This window comes from Oncorhynchus kisutch, linkage group LG22 (genome assembly GCF_002021735.2).
Source record: "Oncorhynchus kisutch isolate 150728-3 linkage group LG22, Okis_V2, whole genome shotgun sequence".
In the NCBI taxonomy this organism is placed as follows: Eukaryota; Metazoa; Chordata; class Actinopteri; order Salmoniformes; family Salmonidae; genus Oncorhynchus; species Oncorhynchus kisutch.
In genome coordinates, this window is record NC_034195.2 from 15,531,318 (window position 1) to 15,559,172 (window position 27,855).

The 27,855-nt window shown below is 41.5% G+C and overlaps 1 protein-coding gene across 1 annotated transcript in view; it reads right to left on the reverse strand.

The window, feature by feature from the left end:
• brsk2a (BR serine/threonine kinase 2a) overlaps positions 1-27,855 on the reverse strand; it is a 223,244-nt gene that overhangs the window by 83,141 nt on the left and 112,248 nt on the right. The window contains exons 6-8 of the mRNA XM_031802186.1: positions 18,856-18,889; positions 16,074-16,142; positions 14,344-14,490 (exon numbers count right to left, since the gene is read on the reverse strand). Of these exons, the coding sequence (XP_031658046.1) occupies positions 14,344-14,490; positions 16,074-16,142; positions 18,856-18,889 (250 nt within the window). The remainder of the gene's footprint in view (positions 1-14,343; positions 14,491-16,073; positions 16,143-18,855; positions 18,890-27,855) is intronic.

A 27,855-nucleotide genomic window follows, 5' to 3' on the forward strand; every position in this document is an offset into this window, starting at 1 on the left:
TCCACCTTGACAGTCTGGCACACACTTTCTCCGCTACACCCTCCCAGTTATTTTTCTGAAAGACATCGGAGCCTAGAAAAAAAAACAAATTCTTCATTCCATCTCTGCCCCACTGAAGCCCCCCTGGTAACCATGGAGTGGACCCCATCTGAAGCTGACCTGCCCACAGCGCTTTAAAGTGTTTGAGAGAACCTTAACATCCTCACCCCCTGTAATAAAAACTATCACGTCATCTGCATACGCAGACAGTGCTGTCGTGGGACCCTTCATTACACCTGGCACAAAGAAACCAGTATGCTTCGCTCTTAAAAAACAAAGCATTGGTTCAATCGCCAGACTATATAACTGCCCTGAAATTGGGCATCCCTGCCTGATGCCCCTTTCGACAGGGATGGGGCAACTTAAACCACCACCCACCTTCACCATACACGAGGCTCCAGCATACAGTAAATTCACCCAAGACAGAAAAACATCCCCAAACCCAAAGGCTTTCATTGTTTTAAACAAGTACTGGTGGTCCACATGATCAAAAGCCTTCTCCTGATCCAACGAAAGTAAACCCACATTTACATCAGACAGTTTACAACTGTCTAAAACATCTCTTATCAGAAACAAGTTGTCAACAATAGAGCGATCAGGTACACAGTAGGACTGGTCCTTGTGGATCAACAATCACAATTTTATATTCTGCGCACAGCAAAGCAACAGGTCTCCAATTTTTTATGAGAGCCAAAGCCCCCTTTTTTGGCAACAGTGAAAGCACTGCACGTTGACAGGATATAGGAAGAGAACCCCCATGAAAAGATTCACACAGCACTTCATAAAAATCCTCCCCAATAGACCCCCAAAAGTGCTTATAAAACTCAGGTGGTAAACCATCGATGCCAGGGGCTCGGCCTGTTGAGAGCTGCATAACTGCTGTGGACAGCTCTTGCAGTGTAATGTCAGCGTCCAATGCGACTCTCTGCTCAGGTCCCAATTGAGGAAGACCATGTAACAACTGTTCAGTATACAGAGAGTCACAATCCTCCGCCTTATAAAGGGATGAGTAGAAATCCACGGCATGTTGACGCATTTCAATATCATTCGTGGTCACCTTCCCATCAGGGAGACGAAGGCAGACCATCTGTTTACGTTGAAATATCGACTGTCCTAGGTAAAAAAAAAAAGCACTAGGAGCATCCATATCCTTGAGGGAAGCGAAACGAGACCTAATCAAGGCACCCTTCACTCTTTCATGCAGAATGACCTCAGTTCATGTCTCTTGTCCTGTAAGTTCATGACTAGTCCAGGGTCGTTCTGAGTGAGCAGCTTCAATTCAATATATTTGATGTCCTGTTCAAGGGCCTTGATAGTCTCTTTAACTTCAGTTTGAGACAGAGCAGTATACTGTTGACAAAATACTTGTATTTGGGCCTTCCCAACCTCCCACCATTGTCTCAAGGACTCAAAATTCCCTTTTATACCCCTCCATTTTTCCCAAAATAACAAAAACCTGTCACAAAACATGACATCATGTAACAATTTAACATTAAAATACCAGTAAGGTGATGACCTTCGTGGACAGGACAAGTGAATATCAACAGTAACAATATGATGATCAGAGAAACCCACAGGAGTAATGGCACACTTTCCAACCCTACTACAGTATTGCTCAAATACATACAACCTGTCTAACCTTGCTGCACTGACACGACCTTCAATAATTTTTTGCCATGTGTACTGCCTAACTTTGGCATTCCTTACTCTCCACACATCAGAAAGCTCAAACTCAGTTAATAGGCCAGCCAGGCAAGTGGCTGACCGCAGGTGAGGTTCTTCAGCGGTGCGATCAACAGTAAAATCCACTGTACAGTTCCAGTCACCCCCTAAAACCATACACCCCTCTTGGTCACACTGTCTTAAGGTTTCCTTTAGTTGATCAAATACAGCAATACGCTCTGTACCCTCATTAGGAGCATAAACATTCAAAAAAAAAATCCCATAACATCCACCTTGCCCAATAAAACCCGACCCTTGACAATCTCTGTTGTAGATACCACAGTCAACCCTGAGCCTGAGGAAAACAAGATTGCCACCCCAGCACTGAAATTAGTACCATGACTGAGTATATGCTGCCCCTCCCACCACATACCCCAGTCAACCTCATTTTCCTCATCGCTATGTGTCTCCTGTAAGAAAACTACATTAAGCCTTTTCTGTTTTATTACTTCTAATACCCAAGCCCTCTTATTACTTTTCCCTTCCCCTATCTGGGAGACTAGCCCCACCTGAACATCACTAATCATAGTGGGCATCTCCTCCACTAACTGGGAGCCTAGCTCCACATGAACCCCAGCACTCGTAGTGGGCATCTCCTCCACTACCTGGGAGCTTAGCTCCACATGAAAACCCTCCTGTACCTCATTACTCGTAGTGGGCATCTCCTCCACTACCTGGGAGCCTAGCTCCACATTAATACCCTCCTGTACCTCATTACTCGTAGTGGGCATCTCCTCCACTACCTGGGAGTCTAGCTCCACATGAACCCCAGCACTCGTAGTGGGCATCTCCTCCACTCCCTGGGAGCCTAGCTCCACATGAACCCCCTCCTGTACCCCGTTACTCACAGTGAGCATCTCCTCCACTACCTGGGAGCCTAGCTCCACATGAACCCCCTCCTTTACCCCAGAACTCGTACTGGGCACCTGCTCACCAGTCTGAGGAACTGGCTCTTCAGATACATCCTTACCTTCTACAACAATACTTTTCTGTAGTGTAACATTTCCCTCTAATACAAGTTGCAACCCCGTGCCCTCAACACGGATAACTTGTTCCTCAGCAACAGGTGCTTTTGGCTGCTCTACCACTGTCGGCCCACCTCTCTCTACCTCAGAGGGCCCTGGCGTTACGATGACCACCTGCGCCCCTCCCTCGGCCTTCTCCCTTTTCGGGCAAGCATGTCGTTTATGACCAACATCCCCACACTCAAAACACCGTTGACTACCCGTACTAGCATAAGCCATATACAGTCTATTGTCATACTTGATTTTAAACGATAAGTCTAAAGTTTGCTCCGGTGAGTCCAAAAACATAAACACCTGTCGCCGAAATGACATTACCTGTTTCACCGCCGGGTGTTTGCAACCCAACGGGACAACCTTAATTGAACTGGCGAACTTCCCAAAGTGCAATAATAATAATCCTGAATAACTCGCGCTCCAATAGCTCATTTGGAATAAACGGTGGTACATTTGAAATCGTTACTCTTGTTGACGGAGAAAAAAGTGGCGTAAAAAGGGGCTGCCATCCCCGCCAAAATCAGGGTAATTTCGATACGAAAAACAAAATACTTAATTCTACCACAACAAAAAATATATAATAACCTTAATCATGCACAGAAGAAAAACAAAAAAATGCCACCAAGAAATAGCAAACCGAAAGAAAGTTGTGAATATCTAACTCTCCACAACACACGCACACTCCTTCACTCAAACAATTCCCAGCATGCACCAATCACTCCCAGCATACAGAGAGAGAGAGAGAGCGAGAGAGAGAGCGAGAGCGAGAGAGTCAGACCATTATACACAGTCATACACACTGCTCTAACCTTGCCAAGCCCTCTGTCTCAAAGGTGGTCTCTATTTCATTCTCTATTTCTCTCTCTCTGCGCTGGTGAGCAGTGCCATGAGTTGGCCTCTGCCCAGTACCCCGTGGGCAGAAAGACAACAAGCTCATTGTCTGAGAGGACCATGAGAAAGAGATAAACAGAGAAGAAAACAATAAAAAGAAAAGAGACAACCCATAGAATGAACCTAAGGTGTGACCGGTGCAGTGGACTATGAATGTCATTGTCAATATGAATTGCTTTTTCGTCTGATTCTCTGTGCCCTTATAGCAATTGCTGCTGCCATAGACTTTATTAAAGAGGACATAGTTCAATATAGCAACTTGCTATTCTAAGGTTTCAGATCAAGGAACCTATGAAGTAATCTCTCAAGGAACTTGTTGCTTTCCCACAAAGTCATCGAATCCAAAGATTTGTGAGTGTGTGTGTGTGCGTGTGTGAGAGCGAACGAGAGAGAGTCTCAATGTTGAAGCACAAAGACAATTGACAGTGCCTTTTTTATGGCCCCTCTGGAAGTATGAATTTGAATTTACATACGTTGAGTACGTGATTGACTAAGAGCATCTGGGTTCATTGGATTAACTGATTGATTTGACCCTGCATTTCAAACTGAAATATTGTGTATGTGTGTGTGTGTGTCTGATAATTCTCCTGTCATCTTGATGAGGGTATTATTCCACCCATGATGAACCACTCTATGATATGATAGTCTAATAAGTCTGGAAGTCATACAAACACACTTAATTTGGGTGTACAGACGGACAGGATGAGATGATTGGAAGAGACGCTAGGATGTTTGCTTCAGGGCCAATTTAGATCATTTTAAATATACTTAAATCGAACTTCATTCGTATATTTTATATATATTTAAGTACTCTATATCTTAGATATAGGACAGACAGTTCAGAACAAACTTCTTTCAGATTTCGGGGATGGACTATCTGCTGTTCCATGTAGTGAATACGTTGCTCATTGGATTTGTATGGGCTGTTTTGCAGTAAGGTAAAAAAAATAACAGCCAAAACTTCAGCTGCAGAAAAGGAGGCTGGGTAATAGGCATTTTTTTGCACAGAGAGTTTTTGAAAGTATACTTGAAATATATTTTGTGGACATTTAAGTTAAATATACTTCTTTTTTAAAGTACACTGAAGTTTTTTTTTTCAGATATGAAAAAGTATACTCTCTGCGTGTTTCCTGATGTGGACTAAAGAAGAGTTATCAATGTCAACTTGGCTCCCGCCAGTTCGGCGGTGCTCGGCGGTGCTCGGCGGTCGTCGTCACGGCCTACTAGCCACCACCGATCCCTTTTTCGTTGTCTGTTTGTTTTGTCTTATTAGTTTCACCTGTGTCCTTTTGTGTGTGCATTTCTCATATGCAATGGTTTTTAGTCTTTCTGTATGAGAAGACTAGTACAGCTGCTTTTCGTTGGGTGAATCGCCAAGGCGCCAAAAATGTGGAGGCAGAATAGTGTAAAAATGTTTGTGGGTAGCTTAGGCAAGCTCCCATAATACATTTTTGGATATTTCGCAAAGCATACTAAAGGTGTGATATCTACATTTTAGAACTATGATAGAATTAGCAAGATACATTTATATGTTTCACCTGTGACCTTTTGTGTGTGCTTGATGGGCTTCCTTATTTAAAGTACGTTTACCCGCCCTTGTTTTGTGCGGGATTAATTTTGTGTTACGTGTGTGCGTTAGTTAGGTGTGTTCGTGTGCTGGACCTGGCACCCTGTGTTCTGGTTGGTCCATATATTTCCGCGCCATGTGTTGTGGGCTTGTTTGTTTGTGCCGGAAAAAAGTGCACTTTTTCCCTGTGGAACTCTCTGCGCCTGATTCCTTCCTCACACACCTAGTCCCGTGTGACAATCCCATTTATTTCTATCCTGAAAAACATACCATGATGCAGCCACCACCAGGCGGCAGTTACTCAGTGATGTGTTGTGTTGGATTTGCCCCAAACATAAGGCTTTGCATTTAGGCCACAGGTATATTCGTTTGCCATGTTTTTGTTGTTGTTGCAGTATTACTTAATTTAGTTGATTTTTTTAATTTAACCTTTATTAAACTAGGCAAGTCAGTTAAGAATACATTCTTATTTACAATGACGGCCTACCCTGGCCAAACCCAAATGACATTGGGCCAATTGTGCGCCGCCCTATGGGACTCCCAATCACGGCCGGTTGTGATACAGCCTGGAATCAAACCAGGGTCTGTAGTGATGCTTCTAGCACTGAAATGCAGTGCCTTAGACCGTTGCGCCACTCAGGAGTGCCTTGTTGCATACAACATGCATGTTTTGTATGTTTAGATTTTTATTTTCACGCTGTCATCTTAAGTCATTATTGTGGAGTCACTACAATGCTGTTGATTCATCCTCAGTTTTCTCCCATCACAGCCATTGAACTCTGAAACTGTTTTAAAATCATGGTAACATCCCTGAGCATCTTTATTCCTGTCCTGCAGTTCAGAAGGATGACTGTGTCTGTGGTGTGTCTTGGTGGTTTAATACATAATCCACAGCATAATTATTAACTAGACATGCTTAAAGATATATTCGATGTCTGATTTGATATTGTTACCCATCTACCAATCACTGCCCTTCTTTATATGTCACGCCCTGACCATAGTTTGCTTTGCATGTTTACATGTTTTGTTTGGTCAGGGTGTGATCTGAGTGGGCATTCTATGTTGTATGTCTAGTTTGTCTGTTTCTGTGTTTGGCCTGATATGGTTCTCAATCAGAGGCAGGTGTTAGTCATTGTCTCTGATTGGGAACCATATTTAGGTAACCTGTTTTGTCGTTGTGGGTGATTATCTATGTTATGTTACTTCTTAGCACAGTGTTGCATTAGCGTCACGGTTGTCACTTTGTAGTGTTCAGTTTTCTATTAAAATGACGAACACTTACCACGCCGCATCTTGGTCCGATCCTTACTCCTCTTCAGACAAAGATGAGGAAATCTGCTGTGACATTATAAAGCTTTCAAAAGGCTCCCTTACAGATGTTTTATGTATTGGGGACAGAGGAAGGGTTAGTCTTTCAAAAATAATGTCAGCCCTTATTATTTCACACAGAGTCCATGTAACATATTATGTGATTTGTTAAGCCAGATTTTACTCCTGAACTAATTTAGGCTTGCCTAAACAAAGGGGCTGAATAATTATGCAACAACAGTATTGTAATTACCAAATTGTATTAACCGTAATCATTGCTATTATTTATATATACTTTGACATTATAAGTATTTTGAGTTCATTGTTGACAACAAATGACAATTATATAAAGTTATCCCACTTTGCAACACAACAACATTTGAAGAAATACAAGGGGTATGAATACTTTTGCAAGGCACTGTATACTTATAGTGTTATTGATTACTCACATGTTTCATGAAGAAAAATCAACGTGTCAACTTAAAAACAGCTCCAGGTATATCTTGAATGAATATACTAAATTACAAGTAAAGCGTTTGAAATTGAAGTACATTTTGAATGAGTGTGTTTAAGTTTAATGATAGTGAACATATCGTATACTGAAAAATAATACATTTGAAGTATGATGTATGTCGCTTAGGATTCAAACCTTCTCAAACAGCCTAGTTCATACTCTTAGAGGAGGTGTTTCCACAATAACGTGATGTGTACTGCATGCAAGGTAAAGAATTCGATTCTTCACACTCCATAATGTGACATTATCCCATTATGCTACCTTTTCATGCTTTTTGAAATTAAATGAACACACATTTTGCTGGTTTGTCTTGTAGTAATGTGGTGCATGCCTGTTCTTCCTTAAACTTTTATTTTAGCAAAGTATTTAATAGAAAAATATATATCATAATAACATCCTTTTTTGGTAAGAAGGTGCCCAGCATAAAAAACGGTGATGCTGTGTTGGACACAGTATCTCAGATAGAGAGAGCCTGTCTGCATCCCTGATTTCTGTAACTGTTAACTTACCTGTGTAATTTTGAATTAAGCTCAAATATGGTCCTGTTATATCAATTGCTATGCTAATCCATGGACAGTTCATTGCCTCGGTCAAAATAGTATGTAGATGAAAGTTATTTTAGCACTTGTATGTTACTTTAGAAATAAAGATTGCAATGCAACAATTAAACACATTTACAATAGGCCTATATCTAAAAATATATACAGCCAAATTATATACGGTGCCGTGAAAATGTATTTGCCCCCTGATATTCTCTATTTTTGCATATATTTGAATGTTATCGGCTCTTCACCCAAAACCTAATAATAGATAAAGGGAACCTGAGAACCTTTAAAAATAACAAAAGAAATGTATACATATTTTATTTACGTAACTAACAAAGTTATGCAACACCCAATTCCCTGTGTGGAAAAGTACAGTAATTTCCCTGTAATACTCAATAACTGGTTGTGCCACCTTTTAGCTGCAATGACTGCAACCAAATGCTTGTGTAGTTGTTGATCAGTCTGTCACATCGCTGTGGAGGACTTCTGGCCCACTCTTGTATGCAGAACTGCTTTAAAACTGCGACGTTCGTGGGTTTTCAAGCATGAACTGCTCATTTCAAGTCCTGCCACAACATCTCAATTGGGATTAGGTCTGGACTTTGACTAGCCATCCAAAACTTCAAATTTGTTGCTTTTTAGACATTTTCATGTAGACTTGATTGTGTACACTAGAGGGTAATTTGGTCACTTGACTGCAGGAAAGTGTTTTAAGTAACCTTCTGTCTTACGTAACCATATCATATCATACCAAACCTAACATATTATACTAAAATCAGTGCCCCAGCTTTATGTTTACCATGTTACGTCGAGTCTATGAGACCAGACTGGCACACAGACTGTCTTGCAAGCAGTGGTTCTGAGTGAATAAGTTTCACTTTTGCATGGCGACTTCAGATTTTCTGTGAACATACTGAAAATAACTTGACAATGTGTTGATCAGTCAGCACAAATTTGGATTATAAAAATGACAAGACAGCAGAGAAAGAGTTTGTGCTGGAGCTGGAATTTATTCTACACGTTTGATCTCTCTTTCTAAAATTATCCACTGCCATTGTAGCAACCCCTGTTACCAGTCTGTTCAACCTCTCTTTCGTTTCGTCTGAGAACCCTCTTCAAAGGGGGTGACACTCTAGACCCAAACTGTTACAGACCTATATCCATCCTGCCCTGCCTTCCTAAAGTCTTTGAAAGCCAAGTTAATAAACAGATCACTGACCATTTAGAATCCCACCGTACCTTCTCCGCTGTGCAATCCGGTTTCCGAGCTGGTCAAGGGTGCACCTCTGGAACGCTCAAAGTACTAAACGATATCATAACAGCCATCGATAAAAGACAGTACTGTGCGACTAGCATCACTACTCTGGACGGTTCTGACCTCAAATACATGGACAACTACAAATACCTAGGTGTCTGGCTAGACTGTAAACTCTCCTTCCAGACTCATATCAAACATCTCCAATCCAAAATCAAATCTAGAATCGGCTTTCTACTTCACAACAAAGCCTCCTTCACTCACGCCACCAAACTCACCCTAGTAAAACTGACTATCCTACCGATCCTCGACTTCGGCGATGTCATCTACAAAATAGCTTCCAATAATCTACTCAGCAAATTGGATGTAGTCTATCACAGTGCCATCCGTTTAGTTACCAAAGCGCCTTATACCACCCACCACTGCAACCTGTATGCTCTAGTCGGTTGGCCCTCGCTACATATTCGTCGCCAGACCCACTGGCTCCAGGTCATCTAGAGGTCTATGCTAGGTAAAGCTCTGCCTTATCTCAGCTCACTGGTCACGATAACAACACCCACCCATAGCACGCGCTCCAGCAGGTACGTATATCTCACTGGTCATCCCCAAAGCCAACACCTCCTTTGGCCGACTTTCCTTCCAGTTCTCTGCTGCCAGTGACTGGAACAAATTGCAAAAATCACTGAAGGTGGAGACTTTTATTTCCCTCACAAACTTTAAACATCAGCTATCTGAGCAGCTAACCGATCGCTGCAGCTGTACATAGTCCATCTGTAAATAGCCCACACAATCTACCTACCTCATCCCCATATTGTTTTTATTTTCTTTGCTGCTCTTTTGCACACCAGTATCACTACTTACACACCATCATCTGCTCATCTATCACTCCAGTGTTAATCTGATATAGTGTAATTACTTTGATACTATGGCCTATTTACTGCCTTACCTCCTCATGCTTTTTGCATACACTGTATATATATATATATATATTATCCTGTCAGTCGAGTCTGGTAAATTGATGCTAGCTTAGCATGCAGAACTGTTGTTCTGTTTACATGTGTGTTTGAGATTCAACCTTTTACTATATGTGGTAGCTTACTGTTTCTTAACAAAACAATTTGTTTTCTCTGCTATGGTTTGTGTGGTCTTGGTTGCTCTTTGAGGAAATGTAGCGCAGTGTTTGTCCTAACTGTCTGATTTCTAACTACCTCGTCTTACCATAGCTTGGCCGGTGCAATACGAATGAACATGAGTAGAGTGGAAGTTTCTCAAAGTTAGGTTGTTTTAAACTTAACATAACTAACTAGATACGTTGTGTGTAAGAATGTATGATCTTTTGTGGCAGATGAACTTGATGTTTGCAAACATTAGAATCATACTTTGGCAAAGATTACTTAGTTAAAAGTTAATTGGTTATCATAGCAGCCAAGGACGATTACTAGTTTATTTGTGAATATTTGTTTGTGCTCTGATTACACGCGTTTGTTTAGAAGTGTTTAGATCAACAGTTTATGCATGATGACTTCCGACCTGATGGACTACAAACGCAAGCTAATGTTAGCTATGTAATGTTAGCTAGTTGGCTACCAAGCTAATCAAAATATATGTTTGCATTTGTTGATTCACTTCTTATGACTGGCATCATGGCGCAAGCAACTGTGTTGTTGCTGAGCAACCAACCTGGTATTAAGAACTCTGAGATTATGCTGAAAAAAAATATGTTAGCATTGTCATAAACGCAACAAAAAGGTAGCACATTGTTGTTTCTTAACTGACAGGAATGTGCACGTGGGAGCGATAAAATGATACATTTAATAAAAACTGTTGCACCTACAAATGTAGTCAATCCGGCAATGGTCACTTTATGAACTAGTTTTAATCCAATGTCTTGAATTGAGCTAGGTAGAAATAAAGGTAGGTAGAAATAAGCAAGAAATACTCTTAAAAAATCAATTGCTAACAACCCTGTTCAAAAATCCGGTATGTGGTTCTCGGTAACAGCCAGACGGCTCAAGAAGGGAGGAGGGGAGTGTGTTGTGTACCTCCAATCAAGATGTTTTCATTGAGATTGGTGTCATATTATCCTAGATATGATGGTAGGGAGTTTTGAATTTAACACTGAGCTTTAATCAAAGACTATAATACTAAAAGACTGTAAATAAGTGTATTGAAGGCAGATGATAGCATATTTATAGTATACTAAAATAAAAAATAATTAATATAAAGTACACTTTTAATAAGTGTGTTGAAGTGTAATGATAGTATATTTATAGTATACTTAAGACAAACTAGAAGAGTTTCATATTTGAAGTATACTATTATTATATCATTTTTTTGTATATTTAACCTGTTCACGTGCGAGTTCCAACTATTTCACATGCGAGTTCAAACTATCTCTAAATGTTGCTCCCAGCACACATGTTGTTATGCGCGTGATGACAGAATGCACGCACTGTTCCAAAATGTGATTTTTACGCAACAGGACAGTTAACCAGATGAACCCTCAAACCAAGACACACTGCCTGCTAATTATCTATGGGCTATGTTTCAACAAATTTTTCTCTAACAAGTTCTACAATGTTTTTTATTTTCTAACAACAGTTTGACTTGAGGTGTGTTCAGCCTCATTAATTGACATAGAAGTAGCCCATAGACAATTTATGTTTGAGGCTTTACTGAGCGGGACAAACTTCTCACTTTTATGAGAGCCCAGACACTTCAGCAGTGTTTCCTCAGATCAAGTATGCAGATATTTTTCCCCCATGGCACATTTTCTGGCTGGTGCTCGCATTGCCTTAATTGCTGTTTTCATTACAAATAATAACTTTGGACATGTGTGCGTTCCTATCAAAGGAAGTACCTTATTTTCTTGTGGTTTCTATTGTGGCATACCGTATGTACAGTCCCTTCGGAAAGAATTCCATTGAGGATTTCCTATGCTGGACAACTTGTTACAGCTGTTGATGAGTTATTGATAGTAATCTCCCCAAAAATGTAATGTCATTACATTAAGATATAAGGGGAGATTCAAAACCTGCACTGAGTGTACAAAACCTTAAGGACACCAGCTCTTTCCATTACATAGACTGACCAGTTGAATCCAGATGAAAGCTACGATCCCTTAAAGATGTCAATTGTTAAATCCACTTCAATCAGTGTAGGCAAAGGGTAAAAGACAGGTTAAGGAATGATTTTTAAGCCTTGAGACAATTGAGACAATGACTGAATGTGTGCCATTCAGAGGGTGAATGAGCAAGATAAAATATTTAAGTGCCTTTGAATGGGGTATGGTAGCTGCCACGCCCTGATCTGCTACAGCTGTCCTTGTGATTGTCTCCACCCCCTCCAGGTGTCGCTTATTTTCACCGGTGTCTTTCTGGGGCAGAAAGACACCGTGTGTGTCCTGTCTTTTTGTTCCAGTTCGTCTTGTGTGTTTCCAAGTCAACCAGCGGTTTTCCCGTTCTCCTTCTTTTTGCATTTTCCATTTTCTAGTCCTCCCGGTTTTGACCCTTGCCTGTTTCTGGACTGTGTTCCCGCCTGCCTGACCATTCTGCCTGCCTTGACCACTAGCCTGTCTGCCACTCTGTACCTCCTGGACTCTGATCTTGTTTTGACCTTTTTGCCTGCCCACGACCATTCTCTTGCTACCCCTTTGATTTAATAAACATTGTAAGACTCCAACCATCTGCCTCCTTTGTCTGCATTTGGGTCACGCCTTGTGCAATGACAGTAGAAGGTGCCAGGAACACTGGTTTGTGTCAAGAACTGCTATGCTAGTGGGTTTTTCACACTCAATATTTCCCCTTGTGTATCAAGAATGGTTAACCACCCAAAGGACATCCAGCCAACTTGAAACAACTGTGGGAAGCACTGGAGTCAACACTGGCCAGAATTCCTATGGAACACTTTCAACACCTTGTAGAGTCCATGCCCCAATGAATTGAGGCTGTTCTGAGGGAAAGGGGTGGGGGGGGGGGGGTGCAACTCAATAGTAGGAAAGTATCCTTAATGTTTTGTACACTCAGAGTGAATTGATATTGATCATCAGTTGGTGTCTGCTTGATTTACAGCAGGGTCTAGTTAGATTTAACAGATAAAGCATTAAGATAATGGGTTCATGTTTTCATATGTTTTTGTGACTGGGATTGGACATCGAGTCTACTGTGTACAAGTGTGTAGGATAGACTATTGTGCAACACTCAACGCTGTTCCTATAAATTATTTGGCATACAATGACAACAAATTACATAGCGTAGTGGGCTTATTCACAATATGACCTGGCAATGAAATAACATGATAAATGCATTTTGTTTTCCATGTTACATACGCAATTTGAAACAATACCAGGGGCTTGAAGTAGCCTAATTAAACTTGAATTATTAGCTCAGAAATTCAAGCACTGGAATAGGCCTATCTTGAAAATCAGACATTTCCTCAATTTGGTGCAAGGAAAAGTCCTTATATTAAATTATTGTAGCCAATTTATAAGTTCTCCTGCTCCCTTTTAATTATCTGTGATTTTAATTTGATATCCGTTTTTGAGAGATTTAGTTTGTTTTCCACCGCTTCAATTCAGTCTTGAGCTACTCTGTTGCGGTAAAACCATGGGTGGATCTAATGTTGGCTTCAACTTGGATTTCCATACAAATCCATTCCCCCAAAAATAACCTGTTTTTTTTTTGCCTGTAGAATTATATAAATGATATTGAGGTTGAGGTCCTTGAAAAGGACAATTATGTGGTGAAAGTCCTTGAATTTGACTTGCCAATGTCTGTATGAACCCTGCTTAAATAATGTATAGTCCTAGTTTATGGGTCAATTAATGGGTCAATTTATTGGTCAATTTGCATATTCACATATTCACAAGTACAGATGTGGAACTGCATGACTATAAAGAAGGTTTGCTTGGCAGAATGAAGGTTGTATTAGCAAATTTAGTGAACGACTACTGGCATCATGTTTCCCTCCGAGCCAAGCGTGGGGTGGTAGGGTAGCCTAGAGGTTAGAGAGGTGGAACAATAGCCGGGGTGATTGCTGCTTCAAGCCCTGGGCTGAAAAATAGCAGGAACTGAACTGACAACCAGAGGGCTACTGGTCCCTGTTCCCAGGTACCATTCAATATCACTGTGCCCTTAATCAAGGCAGCTAACCACTCAGGTACAGACTGGCCATAGGGTAGTTCTGGCAAATGCCAGATGGGCTGGTCCCTCTTAAGCCAAGTGGGCTGTTAAAATAGTTTGTTAGCTTTTTTGGCCCAGAATAGCCATTATTTAATAGTGGGGGTTTCAAGGGGGGAAAATGGGCCGGTGTGGGGGCCTTGAGAGGAAGAAATGCCTGTAACCCTTGAAATTGCTTTGCACCTGATGCTGTGCTAATCCCATGTTCGTTGTGTAAGGTTGCTGACCTATTGTGACAGCAAAATCATTAGGCCAAAGCAAAAAAATCTCTGAGCCCGTGTTTAAACAACCAAGCATTTAACTGACCGTTAGCCGTTTGGTGGCGTCTACCTCGATCATTCCCCGGAGGAGGTTCTGACAGTCTGGGGGTATGAAGTGGGGCATATGGAACACTCCTAGCTTCACCTTCTCCAGCAGGTTCCTCAGATTGTCATCATCAAATGGAAGGGCACCCTGAGAGGGGGGGCGGGGGATGAGGGAGACCAGAAAGGGGGTAGGGGGAGAGACAGGGGAAAGAGGGAAGTAGAGGGTGGCAAAGTTATGAGGTAAAGTTGCCATCAGACCAAACATGTTAACTTGGAACACAATGGCTGAGAGTTCATCAAAAGATCAAGCGATGGCAAGGAAATAAAATAACAAGACTCCCCAAAACAAAAACTGAGTTTCTGACATGATGCAGCAACACTCCAATTAGTGAGATTTGCCCTCCAACGTGATGCTAAATAAATAATCAACGGGTAAACAGAGAAGAGGGCTGCAGTGTTAATAATTACTCTGCCTTCTCTCTCTTTCCACCTCCCTACTTTAACACTCACAACCATTTATCAAGATGGACTGACACCCTGCAGATGTGGTTGTTTGATATACAACAGGAACATCAAGAATACGAGAGAGAGAAGGAAGGAAGGAGAGAGAGAAAGACAGAGATGGGGAAGACTTGTGTAACAAATTAACTGCAGGGGAATGAGAGTGTCTCATCCAATCCAACAAATGGTGCTCTCCTAGCCAGCAACAGGACAGAGGGAGCCCAGATTAAGCACAGCTCGACAGGAGAGAGAGAGCATTAATTTACACTCAAACAAATGGAAATAAACTTTGTTTGGAAGGTGGAAAGTAAAGAAATTGATAAAGCTAATGACAAACCAAATCATATGTGAATAGAAAGAGAACGGGACTTAGTTGCATCGGCACTTGTCGTTCTTTGTTTAAGTGGCCTGGTGTAACACATGCATGAATGTGCATGCACGCACATACACGAACACGAACACCAACCCACCAACACATATGCATGCACACGCACGCACACACACACACACACAGTGGTCTGTGGCCAAAAAACAGTCCGTCTGAGTTAGTATTTATTTCAGTAAGCAGAGTGTCTGTGTGGCTGTATCCATTATTCATAGTGGAGGGACGTGGAGAAACTACAGTCCTAGATTATGAAATAAGGCACCAGGCTGCAGGGCCTTCTATATTATAGCCAAAATACAGGGAGAAAATGGGAGGCTAACTGTGGCCAAACAAAGTAGTCCCTATGTGTAACAGATGTGAAACGGCTAGCTAGTTAGCGGTGGTGCGCGCTACTAGCATTTCAATTGGTGACGTCACTTGCTCTGAGACCTTGAAGTAGTGGTTCCCCTTGCTCTGCAAGGGCCGCGGCTTTTGTGGAGTGATGGGTAACGATGCTTCGTGGGTGACTGTTGTTGATGTGTGCAGAGGGTCCCTGGTTCGTGCCCGGGTATGGGCGAGGGGACGGTTTAAAGTTATACAGTTACATATGGTCAGGCAAGAAAAGACCAAAGTGCTCAGATGATATTGTTGTTGCGCTAGTATATCTAAGGTTGGGGTCAGGATTTTAGTCCATTCCATTAGTAATCCATTAGCTAGTAATCCAAGTCATGCGTTGTGCTTGTTGAACCAGCTTACAGTGCACTCTGATGTATGCCAGCGCATATTGTTTCTGTACGTCTCTTGCTGTATTTCCCCTTGTGGGATTAATAGTTTATTCAATTCAAAGGGTGAAAGTTGACACTCACCACCAATAGGGCAAAGAGGATGACCCCACAGCTCCACACATCTGCTTTTCTGCCGTCATACTTCTCCCCCTAAGAGAGAGAGAAAGACAAAGGGAGAGAAAAAAATTAAGAGAAATATAGGAATTTTTAAGTGAAGGCTAATATCTCAGAGGAGGATCATGGATCAACCTCATTTGGCGTAATTCCGAGTTAAGGGAATGTAATTCCCTTTTTATGCACTTTTCTCTCTACGTGTATTCTTAAGCATGAGAATAGCACCCGTTATTTGTTTGGGGTGGAGATCAAACAAAAGAAGGTGTGGTGGAGGTGACCTTGATTTAAATCCCTCGTAATTCCACCACCGTTAATCGTGATGAAACAATGAATAAGGTCAAGCAACCTGTCAGTTTCAAATGGAACGTCTACTTTATTTTTTCCGATAGAAATTACACAATTCTCCATGCACTGTAATTTACAAATTAATAAGAGCTATTGATATGAGCTGGGTAAATTATACTGAAAAAAACATATAAATGAAACATGCATTTTTTTTTTTTATGAGTTTACTCAGTTCATATAAGTCAATTGAAATAAAACAATTGTATTGTCCCCAGCACAAGGTGCACTTGTGTAATGAGCATGCTGTTTAATCAACTTCTTGATATGCCACACCTGTAAGGTGGGATGGATTATATTGGCAAAGGAGAAATGGTCACTAATAGGGATGTAAAAAATGTGCGCACAGAATTTGAGAGAAGCTTTTTGTGCGTACGGAACATTTCTGGGATTTTTTACTTCAGCTCATGAAACATGGGTCCTACACTTTACATGTTGTGTTTATATTTTTGTTGAGTGTAGTATGCTGTTTGGATAAGGGGATTGTAAATGTATATGATTATTGTTTTAGATCTATTTTACCTTTCGCTAGAGAGAAATGTGAAACCAATCATATGTCAGCAAATGGAAGCATATCAACATATCAGCTTTTCGATAGGGCATTTTACTGGTTCCAGGTCATCTACAAGTCCATGCTAGGTAAAGCTCTGCCTTATCTCAGCTCACTGGTCACGATGGCAACACCCATCCGTAGCACGCGCTCCAGCAGGTGTATCTCACGGATCATCCCTAAAGCCAACACCTCATTTGGCCGCCTTTCGTTCCAGTACTCTGCTGCCTGTGACTGGAACGAATTGCAAAAATCGCTGAAGTTGGAGACTTTTATCTCCCTCACCAACTTCAAACATCAGCTATCTGAGCAGCTAACCGATCGCTGCAGCTGTACATAGTCTATTGGTAAATAGCCCACCCTTCTTCACCTACCTCATCCCCATACTGTTTTTATTTATTTACTTTTCTGCTCTTTTGCACACCAATATCTCTACCTGTACATGACCATCTGATCATTCATCACTCCAGTGTTAATCTGCAAAATTGTCATTATTTGCCTCCTCATGCCTCATGCCTTTTGCACACATTGTATATAGACTCCCCCTTTGTTTTCTACTGTGTTATTGACTTGTTAATTGTTTACTCCATGTGTAACTCTTTGTTGTCTGCTCACACTGCTATGCTTTATCTTGGCCAGGTCGCAGTTGCAAATGAGAACTTGTTCTCAACTAGCCTACCTGGTTAAATAAAGGTGAAATAAAAAAAATAAAAAAAATAAAAACATGCTGGGGTGAAAACTTGCAGGGGTGAAATTTGGAGACCCAAGCTATAGGCTTCTGTAGCCATACGCAAATGACAGTATAGCGCCAAACCTACCAAGTTTATTTATGATTTCTAGAATGTTTTAATTATATGACCAGACTTATCACTGTATTTATCACTATCAGTAGCCACAGTCAGCTACCCACATAGCCTACATTTTATAACAGTCACTTTAGTGTTAGGTTCCTTACATTTTGCAACATTCCATTACATTGTCGGTTTACCTTTCTTTCCTCTGTCACGTTCATGTGGTTGTTCCTGAGGATCCCTAGCAAAAGGGGATCATATTAGGCTAGCGCAACCCCTGTTGTACACTTGTCTCACCTTCAAATATATTTTTTATATTTTTATATTTTTGGTTTTAATTTAACCTTTATTTAACTAGGCAAGTCAGTTAAGAACAAATTCTTATTTACAATGACGGCCTACACCGGCCAAACCCGGACGACGCTGGGCCAATAGTGAGCCGCCCTATGGGACTCCCAATCACAGCCGGTTGTGATACTGCCTGGATTCAATCCAGAGTGTCTGTAGGGATGCCTCAAGCACTGAGATACAGTGCCTTAGACCGGTGCGCCACTCGGGAGCCCCAAATAGATTGAACAATTGAATAAGGCAACTTTCAGGATGAATCAAACCAATGTATTCTTGATTCACCAACATATTCTGTGCGTAGCGGCTCTCCAAACTTAAAAAAATTATTATTCATAAATACTTTCCCAACCATAAATAATATACAAGATCAGAGTATTTTTAAATCTACCAATTGGCGCTGAATAGGACACAAATACAATATGCATGTATTTACACATTTTCTTTCATTGATCCCTAATATTCTGAACTGTTTCTATAGAATATTCTAGTGAGTCTGTCAAGAAAACCCTATTAAATGAAAACTCCATGAGAAAATCTGTTGGTCAGCATGTTGGAGGGTTTTCCAATGGTTGAATTCAATTTATTCAGCATGAGCACCTGCATAAGGTAAGTCTGAATGCCAACTACTGAGAAGTGCGTGGGAAAGGCATTCATAGGAAAGGCATACAGTTGCTAGGACTGAATCGTGCCCTTGAAGAGTAAACTAATACATACTCACCCTTATAACCTCTGGGCATGCATAGTGTGGAGATCTGTGAAGAGACACAGAAAACAACATTTATTGGCAAAATTCTACGTGGCAACATCAATGCAAACAATTCCTACTCAAAAACGGTGCATAAAAACTTTATTCCGTATATAGTGCACTACTGTTGTTTAGAGACAGTTCTGGTCCAAAGTAATTCCCCACCATATATATTGAATAGGGTGTCATTTGGAACATCCATCGCTTTCACTCTGTTATCACCCAATGTAGTATGTGATTTTGAAGAAGAAACAATTGATTTTACAGGATCGTTCTTTCATCATTAAGCCTTACTGTGAGTTTTTTTTAAATTATTTACCTTTTATTTAACTAGGCGAGTCAGTTAAGAACAAATTCTTATTTTCAATGACGGCCTAGGAACAGTGGGTTAACTGCCTGTTCAGGGGCAGAATGACAGATTTGTACCTTGTCAGCTCGGGGGTTTGAACCAACGCTCTAACCACTAGGCTACCCTACCGTTTACACAGCATTCCCATTTGGATTGTACAGTCTGCACTTTGCAGGGTTGTAACCTCACTTATATGATGGCTTACGCATAAACACTCACACAAATTACAACCAACAGAAACCATTCTTGACACCTTTCAATTTTGTTGTACTTGTAATTCAGCTTTTTTACATTTTACATTGATTTCACTTTGTTATTACCTCAGGTAGTATGTGATTGTGAAAGATGAAACAAGTGATTTTCCAGACACAATCTTTCATCAGCAAGTCAGTGGGAATTGCATCAGACATTTCTATTATGATGTCACCATATAATAGATTGCAGAGCATTCGATTTGCTCCCCAGCTCTGCTAAAACCATTGACAACTGAGTGCCATTTTCAAGGGATTGTTAAATAAATGTTAAGTATTTCGTTGTAATATCATAGTCAGAACTACAAATTGTATTCAATTATTCAATGCAAAACACATTTTGCTCTATTATCAGAGTTATACAGCAAATAACTGCATGCTTCTCATGATCAGTAAACATCAGTTGATCATGCAATTTCAGATACGTTAGGTTAATTGGATATATGACAAGTATGAGTGGTTTAGATTAATTTTCCATCCTTTGTAGGCTCTGCCTGTCAAGCAGCAGAACGTGCAGAGGGGCTTATTTGCTGATGTACTGTTAGCTGGTAATGTTTACTTTGCAACCTACCAGTAGAAACTTTGTACAGTTGGCTAAACAGTGGTAAGTAGACCAAATGCACTTTTTCTCCAACCAACATATGCTTCCTAGTGAACTTAGCTAACATGATCACCTTTTTAACATTGTCTTTCACAGCTACAATAGTCATCCCGGAATCGCCTCTTCACTGTTGATGTTGAGACTCGTGTTTTGAGGATACTATTTAATGAAGGTGCCAGTTGAGGACTTGTGACACTCTAATGTACTTGTCCTCTTGCTCAGTTGTGCACCGGGGCCTCCCACTCCTCTTTCTATTCTGGTTAGAGCCAGTTTGCGCTGTTCTGTGAAGGGAGTAGTACACAGCGCTGTACGAGATCTTCAGTTTCTTGGCAATTTCTCGCATGGAATAGCCTTCATTTCTCAGAACAATAATAGACTGATGAGTTTCAGAAGAAAGTTCTTTTGTTTCTGGCCATTTTGAGCCTGTAATCAAACCCACAAATGCTGATGCTCCAGATACTCAACTAGTCTAAAGAAGCCCTGTTTTATTGCTTCTTTAATCAGGACAACAGTTTTCAGCTGTGCTAACATGATTGCGAAAGGGGTTTCTAATGGTCAACTAGCCTTTTAAAACGATAAACTTGGATTAGCTAACACAACGTGCCATTGGAACACAGGAGTGATGGTTGCTGATAATGGAACTCTGTATGCATATGTAGATATTCAATAAAAAAATCTGTCATTTCCAGCTTCAATAGTCATTTCCAACATTAACAATGTCTACACTGTATTTCTGATCAATTTGATGTTATTTTAAATGGACAATTTTTTAAATTTTCTTTCAAAAACAAGGACATTTCTAAGTGACCCCACATTTTTAAAAGGTAGTGTACCTGTATATTCAATGTATGTAATGGATATATATGAGTAGAAAATGCTTGAGGAAACATTTGTTCTTACAGTCTCCAAAGAAGGATGGATTTTTTTAAATGGCCATGATTTCTTACCCTGTACGCAAGGGTTCCACTAAACAGATTTTTCCAACAATCTGGTCAAGTCAGACTAGTTACACAATCAAGGAGCAGAAGAAAGAAGTATGCATTGTTAGAGAATATTAGTGTACTGTATTTGAATAGGACCAGTGTTTGCATATGGATGCTAGCTGTGAGTCAAATCAATAGACTCATGCAACCTCAACTAGGGCCTTGCTCATTAGGGCACGCAACAGAAAATGTTTTGATGACTCCCTGTTTGTCTGTTTTCTTCTGTTTGGTGCCTAATGAACACAACCCAGCGAGGTGACATCTAGGTGACGTTTGCCCTCCCACCACTCCTGTTCCTGTATTGCATCGTCTAACTAGCAGGATATTGGATCCTACTGAAAGCTTCTATCACAGGCCTGTAAACACAGAGCCCATTAGCTGCCCATAAATAACACCGCTGACAGCTGAACTTCCTGCCTGACGCACTGTCAGGTGTGCTGATAATGAACCTCGCCACGATGGTGTTCGGCAATAATGCAAACAAGCACCTTATGCAAATACGTCCGTCGTGATTGCAGATGTCATACTGCATTATGCAAATGAGTGAGAGAGAACACCCACTCGCTGATACACTAGGTTAAGCCGAGGCAAATGTCAAAACACACAAAACATCAGAGAAGCTTGGGTGAATGGGAGCTGGTTATCTACGTACCTAGGTGGCTTGCAGGGAATCTAAGGAACACAGAACTACAAATAATTTGTATTTTTTGTTTTGAGATGGAAGTTAATTTGTCAATACAAGGACAGCTGTGGAATTTTTCTGTGTCCACTCCTCTCCACTCTTCTCTCCGGACCTGGGATGAAAGACTGCTTGGAGTGTCAGATGGCCGATGTTTGCAGTTTTCGTTTATTAAAATCCTTACGAGTCGATTGACCCACCCATGCGTCAATTTAATTAACATATTAACAGAATCCCCATTATAAATTCAAGATAGAGATATCTGTTTTTTTGCATTGGTTGCGTTCCAATCCACCACCTCCACCTATGTCCGCATCACGCATTGCGGTGGAAAGTGGTTAGCGTGTTGGGCTATTGACCGAAGAATTTAATCTTGGTTTCATCAGACCAGAGAATCTTCTTTCTCACAGTGTGAGAGTCCTTAGAGGCATTTTGTCAAACTCCAAGCTGGCTGTCATGTGCCTTTTACTGAGGAGTGGCCTCCTTCTGGCAACTCTACCATAAAGGCCTTATTGGTGGAGTGCTGCAGAGATGGTTGTCCTTCTGGAAAGTTCTCCAATTTCCACAGAGGAACTCTGGAGCTCTGTCAGAGTGACCATCGGGTTTTTGACCAAGGCCTTTCTGCCACGATTGCTCCGCTTGCCAGGCAGCAAACTCTAAGAAGCGTCTTGGTGTTTCCAAACGTCTTACTTTTAAGAATGATGGAGGCCACTGTGTTTTTGGGGACCTTCAATGCTGCAGAAACGTTTTGGTACCCTTCAGTAGATCTGTGCCTCGACACAATCCTGTCTCGGAGCTCTACGGATAATTCCTTCGACCTCATGGCTTGGTTTTTGGTCTGGTATGCACTGTTAACTGTGGGACCTTATATAGACAGGTGTATGCCTTTACAAAATATGTCCAATAAAGTAAACAAAAAGTGTTAAGTGATGCCTAGAAGGCCGGTAACTTAGACATCCGGAGCTGATGAACGAAATGGGTAGCAGTACCGGGAGGATCCATGACAATGCAAGTGGTATCTCGCTCTCTCTTTATCTCTACCAAGCATTTCCCTTAGATGTTTTTTTCCCTTGTTTTATAGGTAAGATAGAAAGGCCCCTAAAGCAACTGCCAGGGCTGGCCACAAGAACATTTGCTATATAACAGTAGAGTAGATATGGCTGAGATAATATGGTTGGAGTATAATTGTTTTGATATTTCTAGGGATTTTCAGTGAACGGACAAAGAGTTGACAGCTAGCTTCTTGTCTAAAATTCTCCATTGTCTACTTGCCTTTTCTCAGAATGACCACACACACACACACACACAAGCAGGTAGCCAGGCTGGCACACACACATGCAGTACCAGTCAAAAGTCTAGACATACATACTCATTCAAGGGTTTTTCTTTATTTTTATTATTTTCTACATTGAAGAATAATAGCAAAGACATCAAAACTACGAAATAACAGATGTAATCATGTAGTAACCTAAAAAGTGTTAATCAAATCAAAATATATTTGAGCTTTTTCAAAGTAGCCACACTGTCACGTTCTGACCTTTATTTCCTTTGTTTTGTCATTATTTAGTATGGTCAGGGCGTGAGTTGGGGTGGGCAGTCTGTTTGTTTTTCTATGATTTGGGTATTTCTATGTTTCGGCCTAGTATGGTTCTCAATCAGAGGCAGGTGTCATTAGTTGTCTCTGATTGAGAATCATACTTAGGTAGCCTGGGTTGCACTGTTTGTTTGTGGGTGATTGTCTATGTTGATGGCTTGTTTCAGCGCAGCTCGCATTAGCTTCACGGTTGTTATTTGTTTACTGTTTTTGTATAGTGTTTCAGTGTTCAGTGTTTTTTTTGGTTAAAATTCATGATATTATATCACGCCGCATTTTGGTCCTCCGATCCTTCTCGCCTCTCCTCTTCAGATGAAGAGGAGGACGACCGTGACACACACTTTTCCGTGATGACAGCTTTGCACACTCTTGGCATTCTCTCAACCAGCTTCATGAGGTAGTCACCTGGAATGCATTTCAATTAACAGGTGTGCCTTGTTAAAAGTTAATTTGTGAAATGTCTATCCTTCTTAATGCGTTTCAGCCAATCCGTTGTGTAGTGACAAGGTAGGCATGGTATACAGAAGCACTATAAGTTCATATTATTGCAAGAATATCTCAAAAAAGCAAAGACAAATGACAGTCCAATATTATGTTAAGACACGAAGGTCAGTCAGTACAGAAAAAGTTAAGAACTTTTAAAGTTTCTTCAAGTGCAGTCGCAAAAACCATCAAGCAAAAACCATCAAGCTTAGATGAAACTGGCTCTCATGAGGACCGCCACAAGAAAGGAAGACCCAGAGTTACCTTTTCTGCAGAGGATAAGTTCATTAGAGTTACCAGCCTCAGAAATTGCAGCCCAAATAAATGCTTCAAAGAATTCAAGTAACAGACACATCTCAACATCAACTCTTCAGATGAGACGGTGTGAATCAGGCCTTCATGGTCAAATTGCTGCAAAGAATCCACTACTAAAGGACACCAATTAGAAGAAGAGACTTGCTTGGGCCAAGAAACACGAGCAATGGGCATTGGACCGGTGGAAATCTGTCCTTTGGTCTGAAGTGTCCAAATTGAGATTTTTGATTCCAACCTCCGTGTCTTTGTGAGAGTAGGTGAACAGATGATCTCTGCATGTGTGGTTCCCACTGTGAAGCATGGAGGAGGAGGTATGATTTTGTGGTGGTGCATTGCTGGTGACGCTGTCTGTGATTTATTCAGAATTCAATGCAAACTTAACCAGCATGGCTACCACAGCATTCTGCAGGGATACGCCATCCCATCTGGTTTGCGCTTAGTGGGACAATCATTTGTTTTCCAACAGGACAATGAACCAACACACCTTCAGGCTGTGTAAGGGCTTTTTGACCAAGAAGCAGAGTGATGGAGTGCTACATGAGATGACCTGGCCTCCACAATCACCTGATGTCAACCCAATTGAGATTGTTTGGGATGAGTTGGACCGCAGAGTGAAGGAATAAAAGCAAACAAGTGCTCAGAATATGTGGGAACTCCTTCAAGACTGTTGGAAAAGCATTCCAGGTGAAGCTGGCTGAGAGAATACCAAGAGTGTGCAAAGTGATCATCAAGGCAAAGGATGGGTATTTTGAAAAATCAAAACAAGATTTTTTGATTTTTTTTTTTTGGGCTAGATGTGCCGCTAGCAACCCACCTCGACAACATCCGGTGAAATTGCAGTGCACGAAATTCAAAATACAAAAATCATAATATTAAACATTCATGAAAAAAACAAGTGTCATACATCATTTAAAAGTTTAACTTCTTGTTAATCCAACCACTTTGTCAGATTTCAAAAAGGCTTTAAGGCGAAAGCATACCATGCGATTATCTGAGGACAGCGCCCCGCATACAAAACATTAAAAACATTTTCCAAACCAGCAGAGGCATCACAAAAGTCAGAAATAGCAATAAAATAATAAATCACCATCTTCCTCTGTTTGCAATCCCAAGGGTCCCAGCTACATAACAAATGGTTGTTTTGTTCGATAAAGTCCTTCTTCATATCCCACAAAAGTCAGTTTAGTTGGCGCGTTTGATTCAGTAATCCACCTGTTCCACTCGTTCAAAATGCATACAAAGGAATCCCAAAAGTTACCAATAAACTCTGTCCAAACAAGTCAAACAACGTTTCTAATCAATCCTCAGGTACCCTAATATGTAATTCAAATTACTAATAAACATTCAAATTGAAGACGGAGAATAGTGTGTTCAATACCAAAGATGAATAACGAAGTGCGCGCCCTTGTCCATGCGAGCCACAACACTACAGTCAAAATGCGAGCCACCTTGAAAAACTACAAATTCTAGCTACTTTTTCAAAAAACAAGCCTGAAACACTTTCTATAGACTGTTGACATCTAGTGGAAGCCATTGGAACTGCAGTCTGGGAGGATTTCCTTAGATTTTCCCATAGACAGGCATTTCAATGGGTGGTCACCTCAAAAATGGATTATCCCCGGGTGTTTGCCTGCCATATCAGTTCTGTTTTACTCACAGACATTTTTTTAACAGTTTTAGAAAATGCAGAGTGTTTTCTAGCCAATGCTACCAATTATATGCATATCCTAGCTTTGGGCATCAAGGACTTCCGAATATTGCCCCCTATCCCTAAGAAGTAGCGACACCCCTAGACAACATTCCTCTGAAAAGGCAGCTCGCGAAATATTTCACACATTAACAAGTGCAATACACCAAATGAAAGAAACTTCTTGTTAACTAGATCATTACCACCAACCCTGGACTGTCTTGTCTCACTACGCACATCTGGTGCCCATTCCCCGATTAGTGTGTGTATATATGTGCCCTCTGTTCCCCATTGTCCATGTCGTTTATTGTCCCATGTCCGTTGGCGCTTTGATGGCGCACCAGCGAGATGCAAGGGATTCCTTCTGCAATACGACCTGTGCCTCGCTCGCAACACCGAGGCTGTCTCTGTGAGAGACAGGGTCACCAACGTCATCTCTGCACTGACCAGACGGGCCCTGGATTGGGGTGCTTCAGTCTGGGAAACTGGCGGACCCGAGGTCGAGTCCTGCGAGTGCTTCACCCGCCTCTTCCGCTCTGTGTTTGATCATCCTGTGGAGGGTTAAAAGAGGGGTGAGCCCCTACTCCGTCTACGCCAGGGATCTAGGACCGCCAAGGCAGCAGCTACTCTTCCTGAGGTCCAGCAAAATTATCGCAGTTTATAAAATAAAACTAAAACTACAATACATTCAGACTGTGTGCCCTCAGGCCCATACTCCACCGCTGCCACATATAAACAGTACAAAATCCATGTGTAAGTGTGTGTATAGTGCGTATGCTATCGTGTGTGTGTGTATGCGCCTATGTTTGTGTTGCTTCACAGTCCCCGCTGTTCCATAAGGTGTATTTCTATCAGTTTCTTTTATAAAATGTTACTGCTTGCATGAGTTACTTGCAATCATGGCTCTATTCAGTACTGTGCACCTTCCATAGTCTGTTCTGGACTTGGGGACTGTGAAGAGAAATCTTGCGGAATGCCATGTGGGGTATACTTGGGTGTCCGACCTGTGCACCAGTAGTTCGAACAGACAGCTCGGTGCATTCAACATGTCAATACATCTCACAAATACCTTGCATGTCAATACATCACCAGCCTTCTCGAACTTCTGTTTTGTTTAGAAGGAAGATGGGTGTCCCTGCATTGATTATCGAACACTGAATAAAGACACCGTTAAGTTCAGCTATCCTTTACCCCTCATCGCAACCACCATCAAACAAATGCACGGGGAGCAGTACTTCACGAAACTGGACTTGTGGAGCGCCTACAATCTGGTGCACATTCGTGCAGGCAACATCCTATTCCACGACCAAGGGGCATGACGAGTATCTCGTAATGCCTTTTGGCCTGACTAAACCTCCTTCAGTATTTCAGGCCTTTATTAGCAAAGTGTTTCAGGACATGTTGGGACGGGGCATAGTGGTTTATGTAGATGACATTTTGGTTTCTGCTGACCGTGCCCAGCATGTCTCATTAGTCAGCGCTGTGATGGGAAGACTGTTGGAGCACGATCTATATGTTAAACAAGATTAAATGTTTGTTTTCTAGCAGTCCTTTTTGGGCTACCTAATATCCACAGCGGGAGTGGAGATGACAGAGCAATGCATCAGCGTAGTCAGGTCCTACTTCTCCCGTGCTAGCACATCCCGATCCATTCACTCCCCTTCATCGTCGAGGTGGATGCCTCCGAAGTAGGAGTCGAGGCAGTGCTGTTCTAGTGCACCAGAATCCATCCAGAACCCCTTCGCACTACCCTCTGTAGTGGCTTGCGGTCGGAGGCCAAACAGTTGCCATACCAGGCAGTGATGCAACCATGCTCTCGATGGTGCAGTTGAAGAACCTTCTGAGGATCTGAGGAACCAAGACAAATCTTTTCAGTCTCCTGAGGGGGAATAGGTTTTGTCGTGCCATCTTCAAGACTGACTTGGTGTGCTTGGACCATGTTAGTTTGTTGGTCAACCTGTTCCACTGCAGCCCCGTCGATGAGAATGGGGCGTGATTGGTCCTCTTTTTCCTGTTGTCCACAATCATGTC